Raw genomic sequence first — 24,540 nt, 5'->3', positions numbered from 1 at the left:
AAACACAGTTGATCTGATTTCATACCTCTTACTTATTCCCACAGTGATGACTTTTTAGTTGTATGCTTGTCATTTTGTGTGCTTGGAATGCCATAGTGATGAGTACAGGAGACACCTGAGAGCATAGCTTAGAACTGATGGTTTCTCAGTCAGGAAATCACAATCCTCATAAAGAATCCCTTTAGGCTCCTTCTGGTTAAGCTGCAGAAATTTGAACACGTGGTCTCTACTTCAGCCAAGTGTGCACCTTTCTGACCTGCCAGGGCTTGCTGGTTGCTGCGTGGTCCCTTTCTGGTAGCTGTGCACTGTGTGAGGTTGCTTCTAACCTGCTTCTGGTAAACGGGGCCTTCTGTCATCTCCTGCTTTGTATTGTGCCAAGACTGAATTCTGCGTCCTATATTCTGGCTAACAGCAGTGTCCAAGAGAGAAGGTTTTTATTAAAAATAATGCATTTTCCCAGAAACTTCTATTTGAAAGCCAATTCTTATGCGTTCTCAGTAACATACTGTCTCCTGATTTCTTATGGGATTTGGTAATGATGCAAAAAAAAAAAAGTAATTCCAGGAATTTAGAACCTTCAGGTCGAAGGTATGGAATACAAGTCCTGGAGTGGCTTGCTAAAATTAGAGAAAGGCAGATGTATAGAAGAGAAATGAATAAGAGAGCAGAAGAAAGCAAATGGTAGGCCAAGTGTTTAGAAGGAGGAAGATAATAGTTAATTAATTGCAGTGTCTTGTCTGGAGAAATATTATCTTCAGGCTTGGACTTAGCCTCCATCAAGACAGCTGAATGCGGGGACGAGGGGCTGGCTAAGCAAACCCCCCCAGAATGAAGCCTCAAAGTCCAGGAGTCAGTAGTTGCCATCTGGATGATGGTACCAACTTTTCCCCGTGTTAAGCTCCTGGGGTCAGCAGCACAGCTTGCATATGTAGCAGCTGCCTGGCTCAGAGCTCAGGTTTCCCAAGTTGGATCAGAGCAGTCTGTGGTGGGATGTCCATCTGCTGGGAGCGTATAAACCCCCAAGGATTACTGACTGCTGACTGTGGCTACCCATCCCCTCTGTGTGGTTGTCTTCCTGCAGGGCTTCATTTTGAGCTATGGCTGTGTTCAAGCGAGATACTGAACCATAATCATATGAGTTGTTGAGATGTCTCTCATCAGGAATCTTCTGTCATATGGCATGCATGACCCAAACTCGCCTTGACGGCTCCTTCTGCAGGACAAGAACTATCTTCTGTAGCTGCCCTTGATGTTCTGAACAGAGAATGTTTTGCTTTGTGGTAGCCTGCTTTTTGACTGTTCAACTTTGTTCTCTTTCTTCAGAGGACGTGCTGAGTAAAGATACTGGGGAGTGTGCAATATGCCTGGAAGAGCTGCAGCAGGGAGATACTATAGCACGGCTGCCTTGCCTCTGCATATATCATAAAGGGCAAGTATTCCTTATGGTGCATACCCAGAAGTCCTGAAAGTTGCATTTGCAGAGTAACTTCACTAAAACTTGGTTGCTTTTTGCATTTCACACAAACAAAAGCCAAGCAGTAACCACACTAAAGGTGATCTTTAAGTGACTTCTGTCTGCATTTTTCCCCAATTAGCTTCTCCCACTTACATGAAAAAAAGGCCAAAATCACTTCTGCAGAAGTGGACATCACAGCTATCGAGCTTGGATTGCAGACACTTTTGTAATAACAGCCTTGTCTAATGCCATTAGGCTTAAGAGGGAGTGCTTTTTAAAACTGTTTCTTAATAGTTTTCACTACTGCCTGTAATTACGGTGTGTACGATGTCAGTGCCTGGTGTAACGAGATGATAGTGTTAGTGGTAAAGTAACTTGTGTACAAAAGCTGGCTAACAATTTGTGAAAGGCTTTCCTAGCAGATTTTAACATTTTTTTTGTTTGTGAACATATAAAGATGTAGGGTGTGGACAGGCATGTGCGTATATATGTGTTTTTCTTTGTTAATGTAAAATCCCACTGCACATGGAAATCATGAGAAACCAGTTAATATGCATTCCTTACTGGGAATTACTGGGATATTCATGTTAATTGCTTTCATTTTTGTCTTCCATCCGACAGCTGCATAGATGAATGGTTTGAAGTCAATAGATCTTGCCCTGAGCATCCATCAGATTAAGGGAAGATTCGTGTTCTTAGGTAATATTTATTTTTAGATACATACATTCTAACAATATTACGATTGATTATCTGAAATTACTCTTGATGCTGTTTTCATAACCTGTGAATTTGCTAATGTGTCTCAGAACTGCAATATTAATCAGTGAGCAGTGACGTATATTACAATATATAAAAGGGTTTTGCATCCTTTTATGGTGTGGTCTGAAATGATGTATTCCAGTTTTAGTGCTGGAAAGTGGCAAGTCAGTGCCAGTAAAGCTTTACCATTAACTTTTAAAGAGTATTTTTTCCATGGAAATGAAACAAGATCAAAATAGCATAACCGTGTAATTTTGGACTGTTTCATGGCATGCATTTCTGAAAGAAAGCTTTTGGAATCATTAAAAAAAGTTGAAATTAGGTATTTCCAAAATCACTTTCATCTTAATGCGTTCCAGAATGTTAAAAAAAAAAAAATTAACATTTTTACCCATCCTATCCCACAGAGATTCATTATTTCCAGCTTATAGCTGTTGTTATTTCAGATCTGCAGTCAGTGTCAAAGGCTTAAAGAATAAGTTTATTCCTTTAGTTGGCTGGTTCTAAATCTTTGCCTCGCACTGAACTACTGCTCCCAGGCATTGCAAAACACCAGCTCTCTTAAAGGAGTGGTGTCATGGTTTATGATGTTTGGCTACCAGTATTCCACATCGTAACTGAAATTCTGATCAGTAGGTGAAAATCGATACAGAAAATGGTTGCTTTGCTAAAGGTGAGAATCATCATCATAATCTGAAGACATCACCGTTGGCGTTCATTTGTTTCACTTGGCTTGGGTTGCTGAATGGATAGCAGAGAAAACCTGAGGGAGGGTGTCCTGTTATAGGGATGATCGTTTAAAAGGCAGGGTGGTATGAGCTAGAATTACTAAACAAAGCAACCCATGTTCTGAATTGCCCCCAGCAGCTGAATTGTGGAAGAAATCCACGTGCTGTCTGTGAACACATTTGTGTCTGTAAACGCTTGTAAGTGTCTAACCTTGTGTTAAACCCAATTCGCTTTCTTTTTTTCCTCACAGTGGTGATGGTGATAATTGAGGGCCAAGGGAAAAGGGGAAATGAAAGTGCTCGTGTTTGTGATGTTTCTGTGTGTTAGATACTTAAGTAGCTGAAATGCTGATACTTTGCCTTCTGCTTTCTTAACAGCTGCTTCCACTGGTCAGAAAACATAGGAGATCTGAGGTTCCCTTGCTGAACACAGCGTGCCTGGCCTGAGAGTAACTGTTCTTTGTGGCTGAAAAAGGCAAAGATGGACATTGACATGGAAAAAGCATTGTGGACACCACTTACCTGCCAGTAGTGCTCAGTATACCAAACACTCATGCAAAGGACACACAGGGATTTTGAAAATGCTGCACATTCTGTAACAATCTACTCCCCCTAACAGACGCTATTGACACTATTTTGTATGGAAGGCCAAAGTTCCTAATTTCAGCCTAACTTCTGGTTCTGTGAAGAAGCAGGTTATTGGACACGTTTCCTACTGCTTCAAGTGGAAGCTGAGACGTTCGATACGTGCTGTCTGAGACCCTTGCAGGAGGGTGGCCCCATTTTTGAGTGGGAACATGTTCACCTTCTTGTTGGCTGAAGAAGAGTAAATGGCAAATTTAAGTGTAATCTAACAGCGTGACCTTATTTCCTGAATTCACACCCTATTTTATGTTCTTCACTTTTACAAGAACAGAAAACATAAACTTCTCTGCACAGGAATACATCAAAATTTTCTAATTAAACCTTTGTCACAATGCAGTCCAAAGAGTAAATCTGAGACAGGTAACTAATTTATATTGATCCAAGCTATAGGAATTGTTGAAATCTGCACATTGTATTGCTATTGCAGTAACTAAAACTTCTCTTACACTGCTTGTGAGTAAAAACAAACAAAAAAAGCAGCAAAGCAAAATCTTACAGCTATGCAACTTTTTTTTAGTAGGAAAAAAAAAGGAGAATTACCAATTTTAAGTGCTGCCAGTTAAGGTAATTTGTTTAACGGGTATTTTTTTAAAAATGTTTCAGGTAATTATTTTATTGTACTACTCTCATCTCCAGGCTGCCTCCTGAGGTGGAAATGAATAACTGCAAATGTGGGCACAGCAAGAGGGTTTTTGTTAGTGAGCATGGGTGAGATAACATCCAGGTGGGATTTGTGTTTAACTTTTAAAACACAGTTTTTAATGTGCAAGTTTTTCTTTGTTTCCTTGTTTGAATGTTTTTTTTCATTTGATGGCAGGATTTGTAGTACTTTGCAATCTAAATAATTGGTCTCTTCACGTGGAGGCTAACATTTGACAGTGTGGTTTGTTTTCTTTTTTAAAAAGGCACCTGCATTTGTTTAATTTATTATTATTATACTTTATTATACTGGTGTAACCAAGGCTCCGTGGATCACCAGCTGTCTGCAGGGGGCACACCAAGGAAAACTTGTGGATGAGTATTAGTTTCCATAAAGTATTGCAGTTCCAAAAAGAGAAAGGGGAAGGAAAAAAAAAAAAGACAAACTGGAAGAGATATCAGGGCTTAGAAGGATAACTTCTATATCCAGAATCAATCATAGCAGTATCTGAATTTCACAGTGCAGGGAAGAGTTCATGAATATTTATTTATGACAGCAGTTTTAGTGGGTTTCAATAGTGAAAATAAACTGCACAGTTCAAACTTTTTTCTTGTACATACATAATTCTGCTCTTTTGGTTTTTGTTTCATACATGTCTCTGTTGTTACTGTGATTCATATCAAAAAGGGCAAAGGACAGGAGCTGCTATATGGGAGAACAAGTGCAGTACATGTTAGTAGACTCCCATGTCTTGCTTGCGAGCAATTATTTCCTGGGTAACAGTTTTCCCTGAATTTTGCACTGTAAAATGCCATTGTTATGCTGCAGAAAGAAAGAAAAGGAGTCCAAACTAGATAGTTTTCTTAGTTGATGATGCTGTTTCTACATTTTTGGGCTTCCATCACCAGTTTCAGCTGAACCTGTAACTGTGGGGCCCTGCTGTGTTCTCTTTTTCAGTGGAAGCAGAACCATTTTGTCACGCTTTAATTCTGAAGTCATATCACATGTACAGTAGTTCCCTGCACGATTTCCTTTTTAGCCAAGAAGTGTTGTGTTGCCTTGTATTGTCACAGGGGGTGGGGAGTAGGAAGAATTACAGCACCTGTAACACTCACAGTGGTGTTGCCTGCAGGCCCACTTTTCCAGTGTTCTAAATTCCTACTGTCTTCTGAAATTGAAGATGTTGCATTTGCATTGATTTGGTGTTTGCTGCTGGCTTCATGCCTGCAGAAACGTGATGTGTACCGCGGGTAGGTTAGTGTTGGGTGTTCTGTGCTCCAAGGTCGTAGATGGTCTTTGGCTTGGGAATTAAGTAGATAGATATTCTAAACATAAATCTGTTTACAACTTGAGCTTGATTTTGGTAGTTCGTACCTCTAGTTCATTTATTGCCATTTTGAGCACCTGTATTTTCTGCTTTCAGATGCAAACAGATTGCTTAAAGACCCAATAGTTACAACTGCTGTCCTATGCTGAGGGTCAGTGTTTGCAAAGCATGCCACTAGCGTGGTTTTGCTGGGAAGGAGTCTGCTCCTGCTTCCATCAGCACAGTAGAGCTGCACTACTTCATATTGTTTGAGGAACTGATACGGGGGACAACCTTAGATGCTGGTTTTGCATTCTTGGTATCTGTAAATATCTTCTGAAAGCCTATGAAAGGTTTTCTTCCATCAAAATGTGTAATATAGTCCAAGCCAAGAATGACGTGGAAGCATGAGATCGATGTTTGACTCTGAAAATGCCTGTGGAAATTCACCTTTGTAAGTGTTCTCTCACCAGCTGTGTCAGTCAGTTGGAGATGCTCATTGCTCATTGTAGGCAACACCTTCATTTTAACAACAACCTCACAGTGGTCCTGAATCGTTGTGCTTCAGGAGGGAAAAATAAACATCAAACAAGTCTTGTGTCTCAATCAAGGAATACCGCACTTGTCCACAAGAAGCAATAACTTCTATTTTGGTGCGATATGCTTCTTTGCCTGTAAATATATTAAAATTGCCAAGTCTGTGCTGTTTCAGAGTATTTGAGTCATCTGACCTATATCTTCCCTAAGTAAGTAAGGGTATGAAATAATTCCCATACTCAGGTCTGCCATAAACATGCTGACATGCTGCTTGCCAGAGGGGAAGAATAGACTCGACGCTGTCCTGAAATGTGAGGTTTTTTGAGCTTGTAACATACCTACGTGTGTTGAGTAGCAATTTGTGTTCCGAAGCTCTTAGTGGAGGAGGCTATGATTTGAGCTGTGTGCAGCTGTCCTCTATACAATGCCAAGAGAGCCATGCTACTGTCAGCACGGGGCACTGGTTGTCTCTTTTAAATCTGTATCTCCCTAATGCCATTTTCTTTAGGAAGTAGTTAAGTGAGTTTTCTTTCAACATGTACTTTAGACATTGTGAGTTCAGTGATGGGGGAGGGAAAAGAAAAACTTGAAGCCCACCGCAGATTTGTGGTTTATTCTGGAAGAATAAAGCCTAAAACATCGTCTTATTTGTAATCAATTTAATTTTTGTATTCAAGGGTAAGTGTACTGCAGTATATTGAAGTGGAAAATGTAGGTAAGGTACGAAGGTGTGGGTGGATTCTTGTGACCTGTTTCTTCCCCTTCTTCTCCCCCTTTATGATGTAAATGAGGTTTTACAGCTTAGTTTCCAGATTTATGTATTAATCCTAGCTCCTAACACTAGAAGCAGCACTGGCTTTTTAATTAAGTCTTTGCTGAGAGTCTGGGGACTTCCAGCAGACTAAAATGTCAGCAAATGTGGAAAATATCTTCTTTTTTCAGAACCATGGATCTTTGTGTTGCTGTTTGTGGATGGCTAGTGCCTAATAGCTGAGATGTGTTTATGGCCTTTTCCATTTAAGGGCTTCAGAAATTTGCTGCATTTCTTGTGTTCAACCCAAACCCAGGGAACTTGGCACTATTACTTATCTCTAAGTAGTAAACAGCAACAAAGCTCACGCTGGTTGTGATGAAGGCCATGTCATCTTTGTGAATGTTGCTGCTTTGTCACATTGAAAGAGAATATTTATGTGCAGATTTGGTATTGCAGATTTGGTATTGCAGTCTTGTATCTGCTAAATTTGCATGTGCAGCTGCGATCCTACCAAGAGAATACTGCATACCTGGCAATGTGGACATGCTGCTATGGGATCTTCCAGCTCACCTGTGCCATGGAAGATTGTCTCATTTTTGAAGAATGCTGTATCTTGAGATTCACATTCCACTCCTCCAAGCTTAAAAGTCATTTTAGTATGCATTTCTCTTTTTCCTAGCTGAAGGAAGACATGCTACATCTTAGGACCATATCCCCTCAGTCTTTGGAAATGCTTTCCATTGACATCTGCAAGAACAGTGGAGGAGGAGGCTCTTTAGAAGAGAAGGACTTGTTACAGGTTTTGCTACAGCCCAATCAAACATGCTTTTTTCTGTAGCAGCATCATCAGCTTGTCCCACTTTTTGGCACTGAAAATAACAGAGAAATTCACAAGAGAACAGTGTCCAGTATTTGTTTCCTAAATATAAACTTCTGTGACGTTTCTTCAGCATAAATTAACATGATGCTGAATTCAGGTTGAAGACATTTTAGCTCACTGGGGGGGAAACAAAACCACAGTGTTTTGAGTTTCAGCTTGCCTCAAGTTGCAGTTGGTTCTCTTGTGAGTGCTGTGCTACGCGGTCTGCTGGCTTCCCAAGGTTCTGCACAGTGCTCTGTGAAGTAACCTTGTACTTGTGTACTCAGAGCTGATGGCAGGGCGAGTTGTGCAATGACCTCATGGTGGCATGGTTTGCTGAAGACTCGCTCGGATAAACCATCGCAGCAACATGCAGCACCAGCAGAAGAGTGGACTTGGTTCTGGCTTTGCTATAATAAGCTGCCAGTGTACAGTAACTAGGAGGAAGCAGGGCCACTATTTGCTGATCTTCCTGGCAGCTTTTAAGCTATTTATGTTTGTTTGAGAGACTTTTGACCTTGGGTGTGCTTTGGCAAAGATTTTGCAATGGTTAAGTAGGATTTGCTCGATTCTGGCAGTCTCGAATGTAAGTAATCCAATGCTACAAGTACGTAATCTGTTGCCGAATTCCATTCTTCTTGTTCTCACTCAGATCTGTCCTTTCCATTGCTGATTTGTTATGCGTAAATGTAAATTTTGTTCAACATAACTGGTCACAAGCTCCCAAGATGTGAAATGCTAACAGGAGGAGACAGCAAAGCATGATTTTGTGTTCTTCCTGTGTGTGTGATGCTGAAGCATTCGCTACCATACAGTCCGAAATTCTCTTTTAGCTGGTATTGCCAAAGTACTACAACCTTCAAGGAAGAAAGGAGGCTTAGCTGTAGGGGGATGTTTTACTGAACTACTTAATTTTAAAAGCTGAGGCATCACATGGAACAAGTGGTGCTCCGGCATTCTCCTTATCACCCGATCATCGAGAGTCTCGCTCTGCCTCTCTTCCCACTTGGCAGGCCGCCCTGCTGCTGGAGCACAGCCCATGTCCCCCTTTCCTACGCCTCTTCCCAGCCCTGCCCGTGGAGCAGTGGTGAGCTGTGTGCTCCTGCCATGCCACACGGCCGTGCGGTGGTAATGGACAAGATGTCTTCCTTCGTTACCCTGAGCAGAAATCAGAATGTAATTTGCAATGTCTGATGTAACACGTGCTCTTTTTTTTTTTTAATTGAGCAGTATGATTGCAAGTTGACTTCAGTTGTTCTAAGGTACTCTTTTCGATGGTCTGCCAGTACGTAATCGTGGATGAAAATATTTTTTTATTGATTTTTAGGTTGTACGTTAACATTCCATTCATGTAAAATATGTACAAATATATGTAATAAATCTTTTGAAGCACAGCTCTCTCCGCACTTCCAGGTGACTTTTGTTGTAAAGTCCTGCTGAACGTGGCAACAGCTGCTGCGCGCCTGTGCTGCAGAGGAAGGAGGAGCAGTGGGTTCCCCTGGCTGGAGGAGCAGTGGGCGCTGAGCGCAGGTAGGAGCCAGCAGCTCTCCTGCCCCGGGCCGCCGGCCGTGGCGACGCCATTTTGTGTGAGGTGGCTGGGCTGTGGTTGGCTGCTCTGGCGCTCCTTACGAGCGTAATGGCCGTTGAGGTTAGCATTTAGAGCTGCCCCGTCTGCCAACCCGAGATGGGAAGCGCACGGGTGGTTTGAAGAGGTGAAGAGCTGCGGATGTGCAGGCGATGCTATGCTGGTTTTCCCCTCTGCCATCACCTAGCTGGGGACAGGCTGCGGCTGCTCTGAGCAAACCCGAAGCGCGCTACCAGGGGTTGTGTGCAGGCAGCGAGTTCACCCTGCAGACAGGAAGCACCTGCTTGTGGTGCCCTGCTGCTCCCAGAGCAGGGCGTTCAGCACAGGTGTCCTGGGGCTGGTTGTCCTCTGCTTTGCGTTTCCTGGGGCAGCATGCTAAGGCACAGTTGCCACCTTGCAGCTTTCTCTCCTCGGGAAATGAGTTTTAACATGGAGACAGCTGGGTGTCAGTGCTGAGGAATGAGTTCCTTTCTCTTAGAGGAACTTTTTTCTCCTGTTGCCTTCTAGGAAGGATGAGTTCCTTTCTCACCAGTAACTCCTGTGTTCTGCTCTTAGGCCCATGAAATCAGAGCCTTGCTATGAGTGACTTGAGCACTGAGAGCAGGATTTGGTGTTGCATTGGGAAAGTCTGGAGTGAGTCCCTTCCAGCAGGTAGGGGATTTCACATAGGAAATCCAACTCAGTGGCCCCTGCTGGCACCTCACTCTCCCTGCAGCCTACAGTGCCAGCTCTGCCCCGGCTGCTCACCCTGGGGACAGCAGCGACACCGGGCTGTTCTGGGGCCACCAGCATGGCTGCAGGCTGTTTGCTTGCAGCATCCCATACCAGAAGCTGAGTGTTTGTTTCCTGATGCAGCACTGCTTTGAGCAGCAAGGGGAGGAGAACGTGTGGCTGATGGCCAAGGGATATATCAGGGAGAGTTCTTGTGGTAGCTGGGGCTGGGTAGGGACATCTTCCGTCCTGGTTTTTGAGAGCTTCATGCTCTGTCCAGGGCTCTGCGTGCCAGTGCAGGTGCCTGGCCCTGTCCCACCTGGTGGGCAGCTGTGCCTTTATGCAGTGACAACGGGCTGCCTTTGGGATGGAGCTTTCCACTCTTGTTCCATAAAGCATCTGTTTTCTGAGGGGGATGAGATCAGGGATGTGCGGGGGTGGGGAAGAGGGTTCCACATAAATAAATAATTGTGTAAAGCCCATCGTCGGCTGACGCATGATGACTCACTCCTCATAAAGGCAGCAGAATAGAGACAGATATTAAAAGCATGGGGATGGGCCCTTGGCCGAGCTCGGTGGGGCTGCAGGTGCTCGCTGGCCTCGGCCCCTTGTGCTCAGAGCCATGCTTTGTGTCAGGCTCCTGTCCTGCTTTTCCTTTTTGCCCTGGTTACTGATGTCTTTGTTTGAACAAGTGTTTAAATTTTAACCGAGGCTCTTCTCCCCTCCCCTCCCGGCTGGTTCTGTAAGCAGGCTCTGAATGTTAGAAGGAAAACCCACAGCCTGTGGGCTTTGGCACCGACTGGAAGTCCCACCGTGGGCCATGCGGCAAGGCCTCCTCACCCCACTCCCTGCCCGGGGCACCTGGTGACCAGTTCAGAGGAAAGCTCTTTAGGAGCCACCCGTGCCAGGATTAACATCTGCCAGAGTCGGGATTAAATTGCCTGGCAGGTAGCAGGAGCACAAACGCTTGCAGGCTTTATTTGCTCCAGCATGAGGCCTCCCAGCCTCCTGGCAAGGCTATCGCAGCCGATTAAGCCGCTGCCTCCTGCACGGGCCGAACTCTGGCACTCACATGGTAGGCAGCAGTTTAATTGTTTGCCAGGGGCCTGCTCGAGCTTGGGGATCTCCACACGTGGCCATTCCCTAAAATGCAGTTGCTATTTTCTACAGAACGCTGACCCTCCTTTCAAGTTTTGCTGTATACCCCAGGGTAAGTTACTTCAGAACTTCACAGCTTGTTGGCTGGCAGGGAGCAATGGTGCAGTGCTGCCACGTAAACACAGTTTGAGAGGCCTCACCTGTTCTGACCCCTGAACAAACCAACAGGAACTGCTGTCTATGGCTCAGTGTGGCTCCCAGCCTGGCTGCTGTTTTCACCCAGCTTGGTCCTTGTATTCTGTTCCCACCTACCAAAGCAAGAGACGGCTCCTTTGTGCTCAGCCACTGCTGCTGGCTTCTAAGACCCGTTTCACCAGCTGGTAAGTCTGTGGCCCTGTGCAAGGTCAAGCGAGTGGCAGATCTCCCCTGTCTGCAGCAGCCAGAATTAGCTGGACAGCCTCATTCCTGCCTCAGTCCAGCCATGGGGCTGCTCAGCAGTGTCAGCAAAGCCAAAGATCTTGCAGAAAGCTGTTGGGGTTCTTTATAAAGTTGTTTGTTGTCACAGAGCACAAGTAGAAAAAACATAATGCTGCATACAGAGAACATCTTAGCAAGCAAGTCTTTAAAAAATAGAAGTTATACTTGTGTCTGAATTTAAGCACAGATGGCCCTTGCTGTGAAGCCAAGATCAGAAGCTCTCTACAAGTAGCCTGGTAAGACTTTAAGGAAGGGAATGCAGCCCCACATGCCAAGCCAACTCACAAGGATACTCAGCCTGCCTGCAGCAGCTGCTAGCTTTTCTAGCTCTGGCCGTAAGTTGATGAATGAGGCTGTCCCCTGCCTTGGCTGCTCCTGCCAAAGCAGCCTGAGCAGTGCCCTGACCTTGGGACTGGCCCAAGCAAGCTCTTGCAACCTGAAATCTGCTCCGAGATGAATGGGTGCACCTGGCACCATCATCAGTTCTGGGCTGTGCCCCGGTGGGCTTGTTTGCTCTATCTGCCAGTTCTGAGGCTGCCTCAACCTGCTGCAGCCCAAGAGACTCTCATGTTCTCAGTAAACAAATGGCTCAGGAGCAGGAACCATTCCTGTTAGCTGGCACAGCCTGAGAGCCTCACCTTCCTGTCTACCTCTGAGTAGCCAGTGCTGGCAGCACAGGCAGGGTGGAAAAGCCACTGACGAGTAACGTTTGGTACATTGGTTTTCATGTGGATATTTATATATTTATATATATATATAATTTTTTCTTAAACTATTCTTTTTGTGAAAAGCAGTGAGTATTTTATATGTTAGGGAGCTGGGGAGTGAAACACAACTGAGGGCTGGTAAAGGTTTGCTTCCAGGCAGGATAAGGAGAAACTCTCACCTACCCAGAGAGCCTTTTATGTTTGTCTTTGCAGGAAATGGGATTTGGCACTTTGATGGAAGGTGGTTCTTCTAGCCCACCAATGTCTTGTGGGGACATCAGCAGCAGGAGCGTTGGTCTGTAAAGTTCTTAGAGGTGACAACATGAAAGAAGGACAGAGGATGGACTGTGTTCCTCCATTTTTTGGTTCTTCATGTGCATCAGGGGTTGAATCTGAGATTCCCTTTATGAAGAGAATCAGGAAAAAAACCCTGAAAAACCAAACAGCCTGCTTCTCTTTAAACTGCCTTCCTTTGAGGTTCCTAAAGTTACACTCCCTGAGCACTAATTATTTTGGAGGGGGATAATGTTTTCTTGCTGGTCTTATTATTGCTATATCCCCGTTGCATGGTGCCTCCCAATAGTTCAAGGGTCAGATAAAAGGTTTCCAAGCAATCTCTGTGGATGTGTTACTGAGAGATTTCCCACCTGACACCATTGGTTTTCAGTTGTTCTTTCTCCCCGTGAAGCCAGGCAACTTAACACTGATGTAGTGCCACCAGCACCACATCCAGGCCACGAGCCAAGGCAGTGCACAGCCCCTCGTTAATTTGTCACATACATCTCCAAACCCTCTCCCCAGAACAAACACTGTAAGAACAGGGGGTGGCAGTTGTTGTGCAGCCCTCAGGAAATGTTAGGCAAAAGTGTTTTACTGCCTGTGTTATGATTTGACAGAAATGGCAGCGAAGCTTTCTGCCTGTATAAAAGAAAATGTATTGGCTTCAATATGGAAAAAAGATTATGGAAAGTAATTGGAGCCTCATGTATCCGTTTCTCCAAAAAAACGCAGTGCCTACAACTGCTGTAAGTCAGTGGGAAAATGAGGGTCTGATTTCTAGGCACGGGAGGATTCATGCTGAAAGCATTGGTACCATGCAGCCTTTTGAGACAGTCTATGTTTCCATCCAGACTATTATTTCCAGTTACGAGGCAAGTAGTGCTGTGTGCTTTGGAGCCTGTGTCTTCTTGCATGTAGATGCGTGTGCGTAGATTCATGTAGATAAATAAGTTAGAGATTAATCACAGCAGTGTATAGAATAAATCTGAGCTCAGTTATCAAAATGCACACACATGCCCCTGGATTACCTCTGTTAACACTTGGTGTTCCATCTTCAAAGCACTGTACAGATATTAATTATTTACCAAGGCAATTTCCCCCTCACCAAAAGGATTAGGGATAGCAGGCATTGCCACGAGCACTGCCTCTGTAACGCTGCAGTCCAAGCGTGGCAGCTTCTGTAACGCAAAGCTTGTCCAAATGGGGAAGTCCTCACTCAGAAGCAAATGATCCGTTCTTCACTTTCAAAAGCTTTGGCTTCTTCTTGACTTATCAGGTTCCCATTCAAACTATTGGAGAGAAGTAGGGACATAAAAGGGATGTGAAAGGGAGGCAGTGACTGCTGCCCATCCTCTGTTTTACCAAGGTTTGAAGTGGAGAGCTGGATGGGACAGAGCAGGATGATGGGCTGATTTCCATGAGCTCACTTGGAGAAGTCAGGGCCGTAAGCAACAGGGGTACAGGAACATGGTGCTGCCTGGGGCCAAATGGTGACAGCACTGCTGTGAAAAGCAGCATATGGCTGACAGAAGTTGATATTGTCTTCGCAGCCTTTTGAGTCTTCCATGACAACAAAGAAAGCAAGCTCTTAAGTACTTGGACATAATTAACGTGAGATGACATGGCAAAATGTTCAAATCTGGCCACATTGATATTTACACCCCTGAAAATAAGTAGCCTGAAATGTGCAGTTCCCAGAAATGCTATTAAAATACAAAGTTTATGAAACGATGAGGGTTAGAAAGCACACCTGAAAAGCCAAGCAAGAACCAAAAGACAGGCTTTGATTTGAAAACTCAGAATTTCTAAGGTGGGTATTGCAGCCTCTTTGGCAGCTGGCAGCAGCCTTTGAAAGAAGCTTCTTCCACATCCCTGGGGAGCCCTCTGTCAGATGGAGTGAGTCACTGTCTTTGTGAGCAGGAATTCAGTGTCCTTTCATTAAAACCAATACGTATTTTTAAAAAATAAATGTCACGTTCAATAATACAGAAGCAGCAGCGCTAAAACCAGCACCACTCTGTTGACTCCCAAGCTCCCAGAGGTGAGGGAAGGAATGTGGTGCTTGGCACTATGCCCTGCAATGCACATGCGTGACTGCCTGATGCCTGCCTAAACTAAAACAAGCAAATCTCACAAAAAAGTTAATCTCCTCAGAGCTTAGCACTTCTCTGTGCTTGGAGCACCGCCCAAAGAAAATCCGAGCACAAATAATATGAACCAAATCAGTAATGCTAATTAAACGTAGCCAGCTCCTGCTTGTTGGGATTGAGCTCCTTAGAGGTAGAAACATGTTAAGAAGTTTGAAAATAAATCACAAAAAGCAAAACCTGTCACAGCAATGGCCCAGCTCTGCAGAAACACACGTTCTGCAAGTCGGCAGTACAGACAGACATGAACTAACAGAGCTCCCTGATATCATAATACACAGGGAAGTGTTCCAGTGACAAAGGCTTTTTACCTCTTTGAAACTTGCTGGAACTGCATCCTCTGCTCTATAGAAACTTGCTCTGTGTTTGTTGTTTTTCTATTTGTGGTTTTTGTTGGTTTTTTTTTTTTTTTAGGCTAGAAAGTTAATGCTATTGTTTTAAAGGAAAAGAAAGTTTAAGAAGTGAGCTTTTGAGGAGGGGATCTTTACCAGACTTCTTTGATGGCTGTGTTCTCCTTGAGAGCTTCGCTGAGGTACTTCACTCCTTTGGCTGTAATTTGATTCTGGATAAGCCTAAAAAGAAAGCACTTCATATCAGCCCGGCACACAAACTGTTTCATAGCACATGCACGGCCTGAACTCAGCTTGATGTCAAGGAGCAAAGCTGTCAGTTTGCAACAGGAAGACAGTTGCGATTTCCATCTCTGAGGAGTGCATGCAGTGCTTGTCAGATGCCTGCAGATGCACTTTCAGAAGTGGAGCTCAGTGTCAATCGCTTCCTTCTAAGCTTGCCTGTGGCTGCATTCTGGAGATACTGAGCTGACACTGCTGACACATTTTTGCTGGGAACTCTTTACTGCTGGTATGAGATTGCAATGTTGGGGGCTCTCTGACACAGACACGCTGCCCAGTGTAATGTATCTGCAGCTGTGCATGAAGAAATCAAGCTCTTCCCATCTCCCTTTTATTTGCAGGGTGATGGGCACCAGAACTTCTGCTGTTTTTACAAGAGACCACAAGTATCTGTTCCCTCTGGCAGTCAGTACTTTCCTAAGGGCATGGACTACAATTAAACACAGGGAATGCTAAAGTGTGCTTAGCAAAGGTTTTGTACAAGCTTGTAAAAGGACTCTGTTTATTATGTTCTCTCAATCACTTGGCATGAATGGATGGCTGTTTGTTTCACAGCCCACATCTGCCCAACCCCATTCACAGGCAAATTATTGTGAACCTCTGGATTAGGGCTGCCTGCCTGTGGTTTCCCAGAAGTTTAACAAGTATCCTTGTGATTGCTAGAAACAAGAACCTCTGCTTTCCCAGGGATTTGTGTCTCACGGCTAAGTGTCCTGTGTCAGTGAAAGTGCCACAGAAGAAAGCAAGGGGCAAATGGCCACATAAGTGTTCTGTGTAGGTTCTTGGCTGAAGGATATTGGCTGAAAGCAAGCAATTGAGCTTGCTACTTTCACAGTAGAGATCACAATAACATTACTTTATGCTAGATATCTGCTAGTATTTTTCTGAAATTTACGTTTGAGGCCAGTAATGAGCTGCTACAGATAAACAAGGCAGCTGTGCAGTTCAAAAGTTACCAGGACACACAGCCAGCTTAAAGTTTTCCCTGTAAGAAAGCAGGTTCAAAACACTAGACAGCAGCTTTATTAACTTTCCATTAAAGCTGTCTACAACCAGTCAGCTGCATCCAGACCATGCACAGAGAGCGTACTGTGACCTACATAGACTTGGAAGGTGAAGCTTTAATGCGGTTACTGCCAAAGAGACTGTGCCTCTGTGGAATGTAACTTACCATAAATGCACCAGTTTCTTGTTGATCTTCAGCATCTCTGCAAAACTCATTGCTGCCTCATCATCCAGCTCATTTTTTGTCAGCCTAGGTGGGAGAGAAAACGTTGTCTTAAGATGCTATCATTATTTTTCAGTCTCCTGTTTTTCCAACTCGTCAGCGACTTCATTTTAGAAAGCCAAAGTGGAGTGTGTGCCCTGTTTCTGCCCTGAGCAACCTCTGAAGTCTGGACACACAGACATGCTATAAGAGAAGCCCTGGAGTAAAAAAGGCAAAAGGAATGTCAGATCTTAATTTCTCAGAGCACTGATCTATCTGCACTGGAAAAAGAGGGAAAGGCACAGGTAGCACTGAAGAGATGCACAAACTGTGAGTGATGGGGAAAGCAAGATGGAGGGAGTAGAATTAAGCATGAACCAGAACTACAAGTAGGGACAAGGGGAGTTGAGAAGCTCCAGCTCATTACTGGGCACAACAAAAGCAGAGGCAGATGAATTAAATCACTGCTTTCAGGCAATGGTCTGCAGAGGCACTAAAAGACTTCTGCTCCCATCAGTCAAAATCCAACCGATCTTCCTAAAGTTACATACAGACATACAGAACCACTCCCTGGAGGTGTCCAAGAAATGCTCAACGTTGTACTAAGGGCTGTGGTTTAGTGGGGAAATACTGGTAGTAGGTGGGTGGTTGGACAGATGATCTTAGAGGTCTTTTCCAACCTTGATGATTCTATGATTCTATGCACACTGCTTCCACTGCCAGAGGAATAATACTCAAAATGCTGGACAGGACCCTGTCAGAGGTCTGTGAATAGCACTAAGGAATGCAAGCTGTCCTCAGCTCCTCTGTCACGGAGAACAGTGAAGCTGGGCCTGGCCTCACCTAAGCATGTTGAGTGTAAAGAGGGGTTTGTCCTTCACCACCATACCAAAACCTACAGGAATGTAAGGAGCTCACGCTGCAGACCCAGCTTCCCACAGAAACAAAGGTGTATTGGTGCTCCTACAGGCAGGAAAGCGAATCCACTGCTCATCAAAGATATACCTAGATGATCTCCAGAGGTCCATTCTGATCTCAATGATTCTGTGATCTTAGAGTGCGCTGGTTGTGAAAATGCAGAGGTGGCACGAGGGAAAGAAAGAAGCAGTAAAATTAGGCTGCAGCTTGCTCTGGAGAAGGAAGAGAAGGAGAAGCAGGGCACACCACTGATTACCAGAATATTTTCACGGAGTTGTTGTGCTGCAAAGCTTCAGCAATGCTTTTGCCTCCCTCTGTTGTGATGCCGTTAAATGCGAGACTGTGAAATAAACAGACACAAAGGTTTAAAAAGCAGCCAGTGTTGCTTGGCCTTCTTGCTACCAAATACTAATGGCTGTCTTGGATGATCCATGTCTGAGTTTTCCAGCTCTGAACTGAGCTGTTTCAAAGGCTCACTTACTTTGCAAATAAATGAGCCCTTCCCACTTTTACATGTGAAACCAGTTCACAGGCTGCAGCCTGATGCAGGTCTGTCACACAGACCATAAGGTTTGCTGTCAGCGAGAGCAAAGTGAATTTGGGACTGATGGCAGAGCTGCAGCTGTGAGTTTGAAAGTTGTGGCTCTCAGCAAGGAGAGGGTGGTGCTTTGCAGTACATTGATCTGTACACACATTTGTCATCCCAAATCCCACTACAAACCAGGCACTGTTTTCTTTAAGTGAGGTGTTCAGACACTTAAATGCCCCATTCCCCTTCCAAACACAATACCTTCCGTAGTGCAGAGAGAGAGAAGCCTGTAAATGCATGCTTTCCATTACAAACCACAAACATTTCTTAGTCTGCTCTTCATTCTTTGAATAGACATTGGCAAAATCACCCAGTTAAACTTATGCTTCAGGCTTTGAGAGTTCAAAAAGCATTTCCATCCTTAGAAGACAGGCCAGAGACTGAAAATAGTGCATGGCCTCAAAAAAGAGGCAGGAAGGGGACGAATTGGAGCAATGGCATAAATTAAGGGCTAGCATATGTGTTAGTATCCCTAACTTCAGCTGAAACCATATATTCTCAGCCTAAGTATGGCAAACACACAGAAGTAAAATGTATCAGGGCCCAACTTCCCTTCACCTTTGCATAAAGCTACCACAGTTATCTGGTACCATCTGTGCATTCAAATAACGAACCAGGGTTATCCACTGGAAGACCAGAAGTGAACTTCAGTGCAAGCACACTGCAGGGCAGAAGATGCACCTTGCACAGGTGCCAGCAAAACCTGGCTCCAGCCTGCAGCTGCTCCTCCTTATTTTTGCAAGCACATTCATCAGTGTATTTGTCTGAGAATCCCGGATGCAACGCAGCTTTGATTCAGATTCCAACTGTTTTCTTTCAAGTCTGATACAGCTGGATGGCTTCTGCAATTAGGGAAAGATGGCTACTTCTGATAGCTTTCAAGTTTAAATATATCTAGGTCACTGCACCTGTTCAGCTTTTAATTTTTTAAGCCTGGCTGTACGCTCACTGAAAGGAGGACAAGACACCAGCTCTGAAATCCCTGGCTGTGAAATGGCAGCTCTGGAGAGATCCCTGAGACCGGTACTGCTGCAGAAACCAGTGCCATGTGCCACCTAGTGGGGAAAGCCAGGAGCCTCCTCCCTCACGTGGGGGCCGAGGGAACTGGGAGAGAACGATCCCAGCGCTCCAGCCGCATGGAGGAACTCCTCAACAGCAGCAGCAGCCGCCACAATGCACACCTATAAATCCCTAGTCAGGAGTTGTAGCATGGGAGGTGCTGGTTTTACACCGCTGGTTGCACCCCGTGCTGTGCTGCCAACTTCACCCACTTTAAGGCCTCCAGAGGGCTACTTAGAGAGTAATCACTGAGCTCCAGCAAGAACTACATCTCATTGCTAGATTCAGGTTGGATATTAGGAAAAAATTCTTCTCACAGAAAGTAGTAATGCAGTGGCACAGGCTGCCCAGGGAGGTGGTGCAGTCACCATCCCTGGAGGTGCTGAAGAACCGTGTGGATGTGGCACTGAGGGACACAATTTAGTGGGCATGGTGGGGTAGGCTGGCCATTGGACTAGATGATCTTAGGTGTCTTTTCTGGCCTTACTGATTCTGTGACTCTATGTGCTTATCTTTATCCAAACAGCACATCCCGAGTTACTTTGGTAAAAACTGCTGTACCTTCACCACAGCAACTGTTAACACTGAGCTCCCTGGAGGCCGATTCTCCACCAGCTTTGGCATCATCTCTGCTAATGCTTCCAGCCCAGAATGGCACCCAGTGACCAGGTGTCTTCACAAATGCCAGTTCCTCTACAGCATGAGGAAAGGAGACAGATCAAAGGGATGACAGCCTTGCAACGTTTTAACTTGCTTTATGGCTGCACAGGGCTTTTCAATTCGAACAACATGGCCTCTTGCTTGCACCAGGAGCCTGTTACAGAACAATGACCATGGCACCAGATGGTGGCCCAAGCTAACACTTGGTCCAAAGAGCCACTGCTTCACAAAGCACTGGGAAAGACAGCTCCATGGCAAGTTCAGCTGCTGTTTTACCTCACATTTGTCAACCTCGGATGGTTCCTCAGGGCCTCTGCAAATGCCTTTGCACCTTCGTCTCCAACCTGATTGCCCCACATCCTAGTGAAGACAGGAAACCAGGAGATATCAGATGCATTGCTCTGCTGCCCCTCAGCATTGCATTCTCTTTTTCTCACCCCATTCATCCCCCAACATTACTCCCCAGCCTCTGAGAGCTGCAAGAAGCCTGGCAGGTACCATCTCACCGAGCCAGGCCTGTTCCATTCCCTGCACATCACACCATCCACCTCTCTGACTCACCATTACCAGAAGGCCACAGCATAGGAGCAGCTCTAGGAGACAACCAGCCTGCTGCAGCCTGAGTGCTTTGGGATTATCTTGCTGCAATGGGTGAACCTCCGGCTGCCCTGTACCCTTCTGGGATAAAGGAATCTTGTATCCTTCTACAGGGACTTTTTACATGGGCTGATAGTGATTGGAAAAGAGGGAATGGTTTTAAACTAGAAAAGAGGAGATTTAGATTAAATGTTAATAGGAAATCATTTACTCAGAAGGTGGTAAGGCCCTGGCACAGCTGCCCAGAGAAGCTGTGGATGCCCCGAGACCAGGTTGGATGGAGCCCTGGGCAGCCTGATCCGGTGGGTGGCAGCCCTGCCCACAGCAGGGGGTTGGAAATGGATCAGCTCTAAGGTCCATTCCAACCCGACCTGCTTTGTGGTTCTATAATTCTGCTATGACCTCCAGAAGTACAGCTGCACAGGGGCCCATACCCAAACAGCTGACTTTCTGAGGTCAACCATTCAATAAGCTCACCGTCTCCTTCAGAACAGTCTAGTAAAAAGGTTAAAAATCAGCATTACACCCAGCAATATCTCCTCTCTCACTGGCTCACCAGGGAGGGATCAAAATCTCACAGGCTCTGTATGACCCCGGTCTCTTCTGTGCATTTCTAAGGAACAGTGTTTCTAACAGCAAAGCAACCTAATAACACAAAGCACTAAGAGAAGGTAACAGCTGCAGGGATTTGATCAACATTTAATAGCAGTAGCTGGACAAATTCTTTGTCAATTCACCATGTATTCTGAAGTTTGAAAGACTCTGCTGAAGTGCATTTACTTGCTTATTTACTTTTACAGAGCTCTTGTCTTGACAGCTCTAAGCCACACTCAGCTTGATGGGTAATTAGTTGGCACCTCTTAAAATCCATTGAGCTTTGTGGTATCTACTAAATACATCTACTTCCAGTAAGTTTCCAAGAGTTTCTTTGTCCTTCAGATGAAAAGCAGTTTGTTACAAAAATGCTGAAAGTACCTGTTTAAACACGACTACCAGGATATCATAAATCCATTTGGAGGGATTATTTCCTCCAAAGGAGAAAACAAACATCCTTCATGAAAAATACAGCAGGCACAATGGCACTGCAGAACCATCTGTATGACAACAGAAGTGTGTATGCTGTTGATTCTATATTTGAAATCTTCTAGAACAAACAAAACAAAGGCCAAAATCTGATTGTTCAAATCTGATTTTCATATTTAAGTGTTACTGTGATCATGGCCAAAGAGAAGTTTTAATTCCTTTCAGTATTACATTCTAAGAAGAATGCTCTCCTGCAGAATGGAAAGAGAAAATGGGATTTGCCAGAGGGAACAAGCATCAATCTAGCTTCAATCCTACGAAAGCGGGCATGGACCATGTGTTTTCATTATGACCTCTCTCCAGTAATAACAAGTTCTCCAGTTTAGGACAGAAGGATGATGTGGAATTCCTTTATATTCTCTCAGCTCACAAATTTATCAGGACTTGGTGTGGAACATTCAGTAATCTTAACCTTGACATGCCATAGCTATGTACATTGCCAATAGTCATAAAGCCACTTCGACCTTTAAAAATGACTAAATATCTTTACAACGGCTACTGTGCAGTTAAGGGAAGAAGCTATCTTTATCTTCTGCCCTCTTGTTAGTTTTTCTCTCTCCTTTATGGTTCCATCAGAACAGGAAGAAAATCATCGCACGAACTGGAGGAACCATAAAGCATCACCTAATTGCCCTGAGCAGAAAATGTCATTGTGCTACTGCACCAGTTTGTTCTGCTGCCACTGGGGAGGATGGACTGGGAGGAGGAAGGCAAGGATGAAGGAAGAAAGCCCAAGGAATTCACAAACATCTTGCCAAGCCCAAGCCCTGTGCTCTTCTCCTCAGCACTGAACTTACCCGATTTCAAACATTGTTGTGTTCTTCTGGATGGCCTGGGCAAGGCACTTCCCCCCTTCACTAGTTATTTTGTTTGCTCCTATTCTGCATAAAATACAAGAGTTGATGAGGTAAACCACTTACAGCAGTACAGCTATTAGAACACCAGCTCATGAAACAATACAGGTATTTAAGGCTAATTAACCCTGGATGCTAGTTACAGTTAACAAAGATTAACCTACAGTAAAAAATACTGCAGGCATTTGACCTTCAATTAAGAGAAAACATATTTTGTACGTTGGTCCTCCAAGCTGGACATACTACTGTAAAGTCTTGATTTTGGCGCTAAGTGTGTCAGAAATAAGCTGTAGGAACTGATCCTGAAGGCAAGGCTCCCTGCCTAGCTTTTAATACAGCTCAGAATACCAGCTGTTGCTGCAAAGTACATGAATTACACGCAGCATGTTCTACGATGCCACAGGGAGCAGAACATTTCTTGGTAGCGCAGGTTGAGAGCAGACTGCAGCGGATGAGTACAGACTGATAATTTCAAGTCTTCCTGTTCTGAGCATTGGCTACAGGCGCTGGCACAGATCAGCGCAGCACTGGCCAGAGGCTGGTGCTCTACAGAATCTTTCCATTTTTTGGCGTGGGAATATCAAGTGGCTGGAGTTCAAGAGAGAGGTAAGTCTCAATTGCATATACATTACTGTAAAAAGCCCCCTCAAGCCACTACATTTGCATAAATTAAAACTTTTGTCTGGTTTGTTTGACTGACTTCAGGCACGTGAATATGCACTCTATCTCAAAACCATCTCGAATCTTACTAGGAAGCCTGACAGAAACTGTCTTCCAAGCATTTTTTTTCTGGTGAAAGTTAGAAGATTAAATTAACAGAGCACTCTGTCAAAGCAGTGACAGAGCCAGAGTGCTCCTGGGTTTCAAAATTCTGCAAATATTTCAAGCAGGAATTATGTGCCCAGTGTGGGGTTTCACAGCAAGTTAGGGGTAGAATAACGCCTAGAACCCAACAATCCCTGGCTGCTGGTTGCTACATTCACACCAGCAGTTGCTATTGCTGTAGTTACCTCTGTGTTCTGCTGTGGTCACAACTAAACCATCAGTTAATGATGTACCTTTCTGTTAAGTCACTGTTGTGTATGGCCAAACACCTATCTGGAGACATTCCAGGACTCAAAGGAGACAACTTCTCAAGTGAATCTGGGCTGTTCCGGAGCTGAGGGAATGACACTGGCACAGCATGACTGCCATAGCCCACAAAAGGCCAGATACCAGAAGGTTGATACTAAATGCAAGCAGATTCATTCACGACAAAGGCCAGTATGATTCATGCAGCACTTAAGTCTCATTCAGGTAATCAGACTGGATTTAAGAAAAGGTCTGGTGCCTACTACTGCTGATAGTGCAGTGCAGTTTTTAGTAAAGACTATGGATTAAAGATGCTGACATTTACTGCTAGGCTACTATTAAAAAAAAATATGTAAGTACAATCTATTTTATTTTGTTTGAAACAGTTGGGTTTTTTTTGGTCATTTTTCTTTACTCTTCCTCTTTTCAAGTTTCTTTATCTTAATTATGATACTGTATAAGCATAAAACAAAAACAAAAACAAACTTACTTAACATATTCAAGGCTTGAACACTCTTCAATAAGTTTTGCAACATATTTGGCTCCAATGTCAGTGATCTGATTGTTGTATAAGCTTAAAGAAAAATCACACTGGTAAAAATAGGTTACTCCTGCTATCACTTCTATATTTACAACCTGGGTGATTTATAATGCACAGACAGCATCCATCTTTTTTGTATGGCTCTGTACAAATATACAATTGGTTGTTCTTCTATTTTGATATACAGTTAATATTGTGAAGGGGTAGATATAAAATACAAGAATAGACTTAACAGAGAAAAACATTTATATGTAAGCATTTTAATTACATGGTCCTCTCAAGCAAACAAATCTTCCCTTTATTCCTGTGTTAGTACAGAAATATTATTCAATAAATCAGAAGGAAAAAAAAGCACGGCAGCCCACCAGAAGGACATGTGTTTGGTTTCTTAAAAGCCATAAAATCCCCTTACAAAGGGGATTCCTGAAGATCAGACATCTGAGCAGAAGGGCACGGCAAGGAGGAGGGAATTCTTGGTATTCATGATCACTTTTCAAAAAGTCATTTTTATGTAGCCTCTCAACCAAAAGTGGGAAGCCAGCACTAACACACCTACCAGTATTAGGCTGATTAAAAAATAATGGTTTTTAAAAATTGCTACTTTCTATGATAAAAGACATGGTTACAGTAAAAGGGACCTG

General features: G+C 44.2%; 2 protein-coding genes across 7 annotated transcripts in view; one reads left to right on the top strand and one right to left on the bottom strand.

The window, feature by feature from the left end:
* The window catches only part of ZNRF2 (zinc and ring finger 2), a 55,506-nt gene extending 46,428 nt beyond the window's left edge, over nt 1-9,078 (top strand). The window contains exons 3-6 of one of the 2 annotated variants that reach the window (XR_008209578.1): nt 1,324-1,429; nt 2,078-2,155; nt 3,322-3,948; nt 7,505-9,078. Coding sequence is in view for 1 of the 2 variants with exons in the window: in XM_052695939.1 (XP_052551899.1) it covers nt 1,324-1,429; nt 2,078-2,135 (164 nt within the window). In the remaining variant the exon portion in view is untranslated. Of the gene's footprint in view, nt 1-1,323; nt 1,430-2,077; nt 2,156-3,321 lie in introns of both variants that reach the window. The other variant, XM_052695939.1, reaches the window with a different exon arrangement.
* The window catches only part of NOD1 (nucleotide binding oligomerization domain containing 1), a 41,511-nt gene that overhangs the window by 2,986 nt on the left and 13,985 nt on the right, over nt 1-24,540 (bottom strand). For 2 of the 5 annotated variants that reach the window (XM_052695888.1, XM_052695889.1), the window contains 7 exons: nt 23,849-23,932; nt 22,231-22,314; nt 20,030-20,113; nt 17,702-17,785; nt 16,492-16,575; nt 15,177-15,260; nt 7,000-13,830 (listed from right to left, as the gene is read on the bottom strand). In XM_052695888.1, the coding sequence (XP_052551848.1) occupies nt 13,758-13,830; nt 15,177-15,260; nt 16,492-16,575; nt 17,702-17,785; nt 20,030-20,113; nt 22,231-22,314; nt 23,849-23,932 (577 nt within the window). In that variant the 3' untranslated portion in view covers nt 7,000-13,757. Of the gene's footprint in view, nt 1-6,999; nt 13,831-15,176; nt 15,261-16,491; nt 17,590-17,701; nt 17,786-20,029; nt 20,114-22,230; nt 22,315-23,848; nt 23,933-24,540 lie in introns of those variants that run through there. The other 3 variants (XR_008209568.1, XR_008209569.1, XR_008209570.1) reach the window with 3 other exon arrangements.

Source organism: Tympanuchus pallidicinctus, unplaced genomic scaffold (assembly GCF_026119805.1).
Source record: "Tympanuchus pallidicinctus isolate F22 unplaced genomic scaffold, pur_lepc_1.0 scaffold3, whole genome shotgun sequence".
NCBI classification, from domain to species: Eukaryota; Metazoa; Chordata; class Aves; order Galliformes; family Phasianidae; genus Tympanuchus; species Tympanuchus pallidicinctus.
This window is presented reverse-complemented; position numbering and strand designations above follow the sequence as displayed.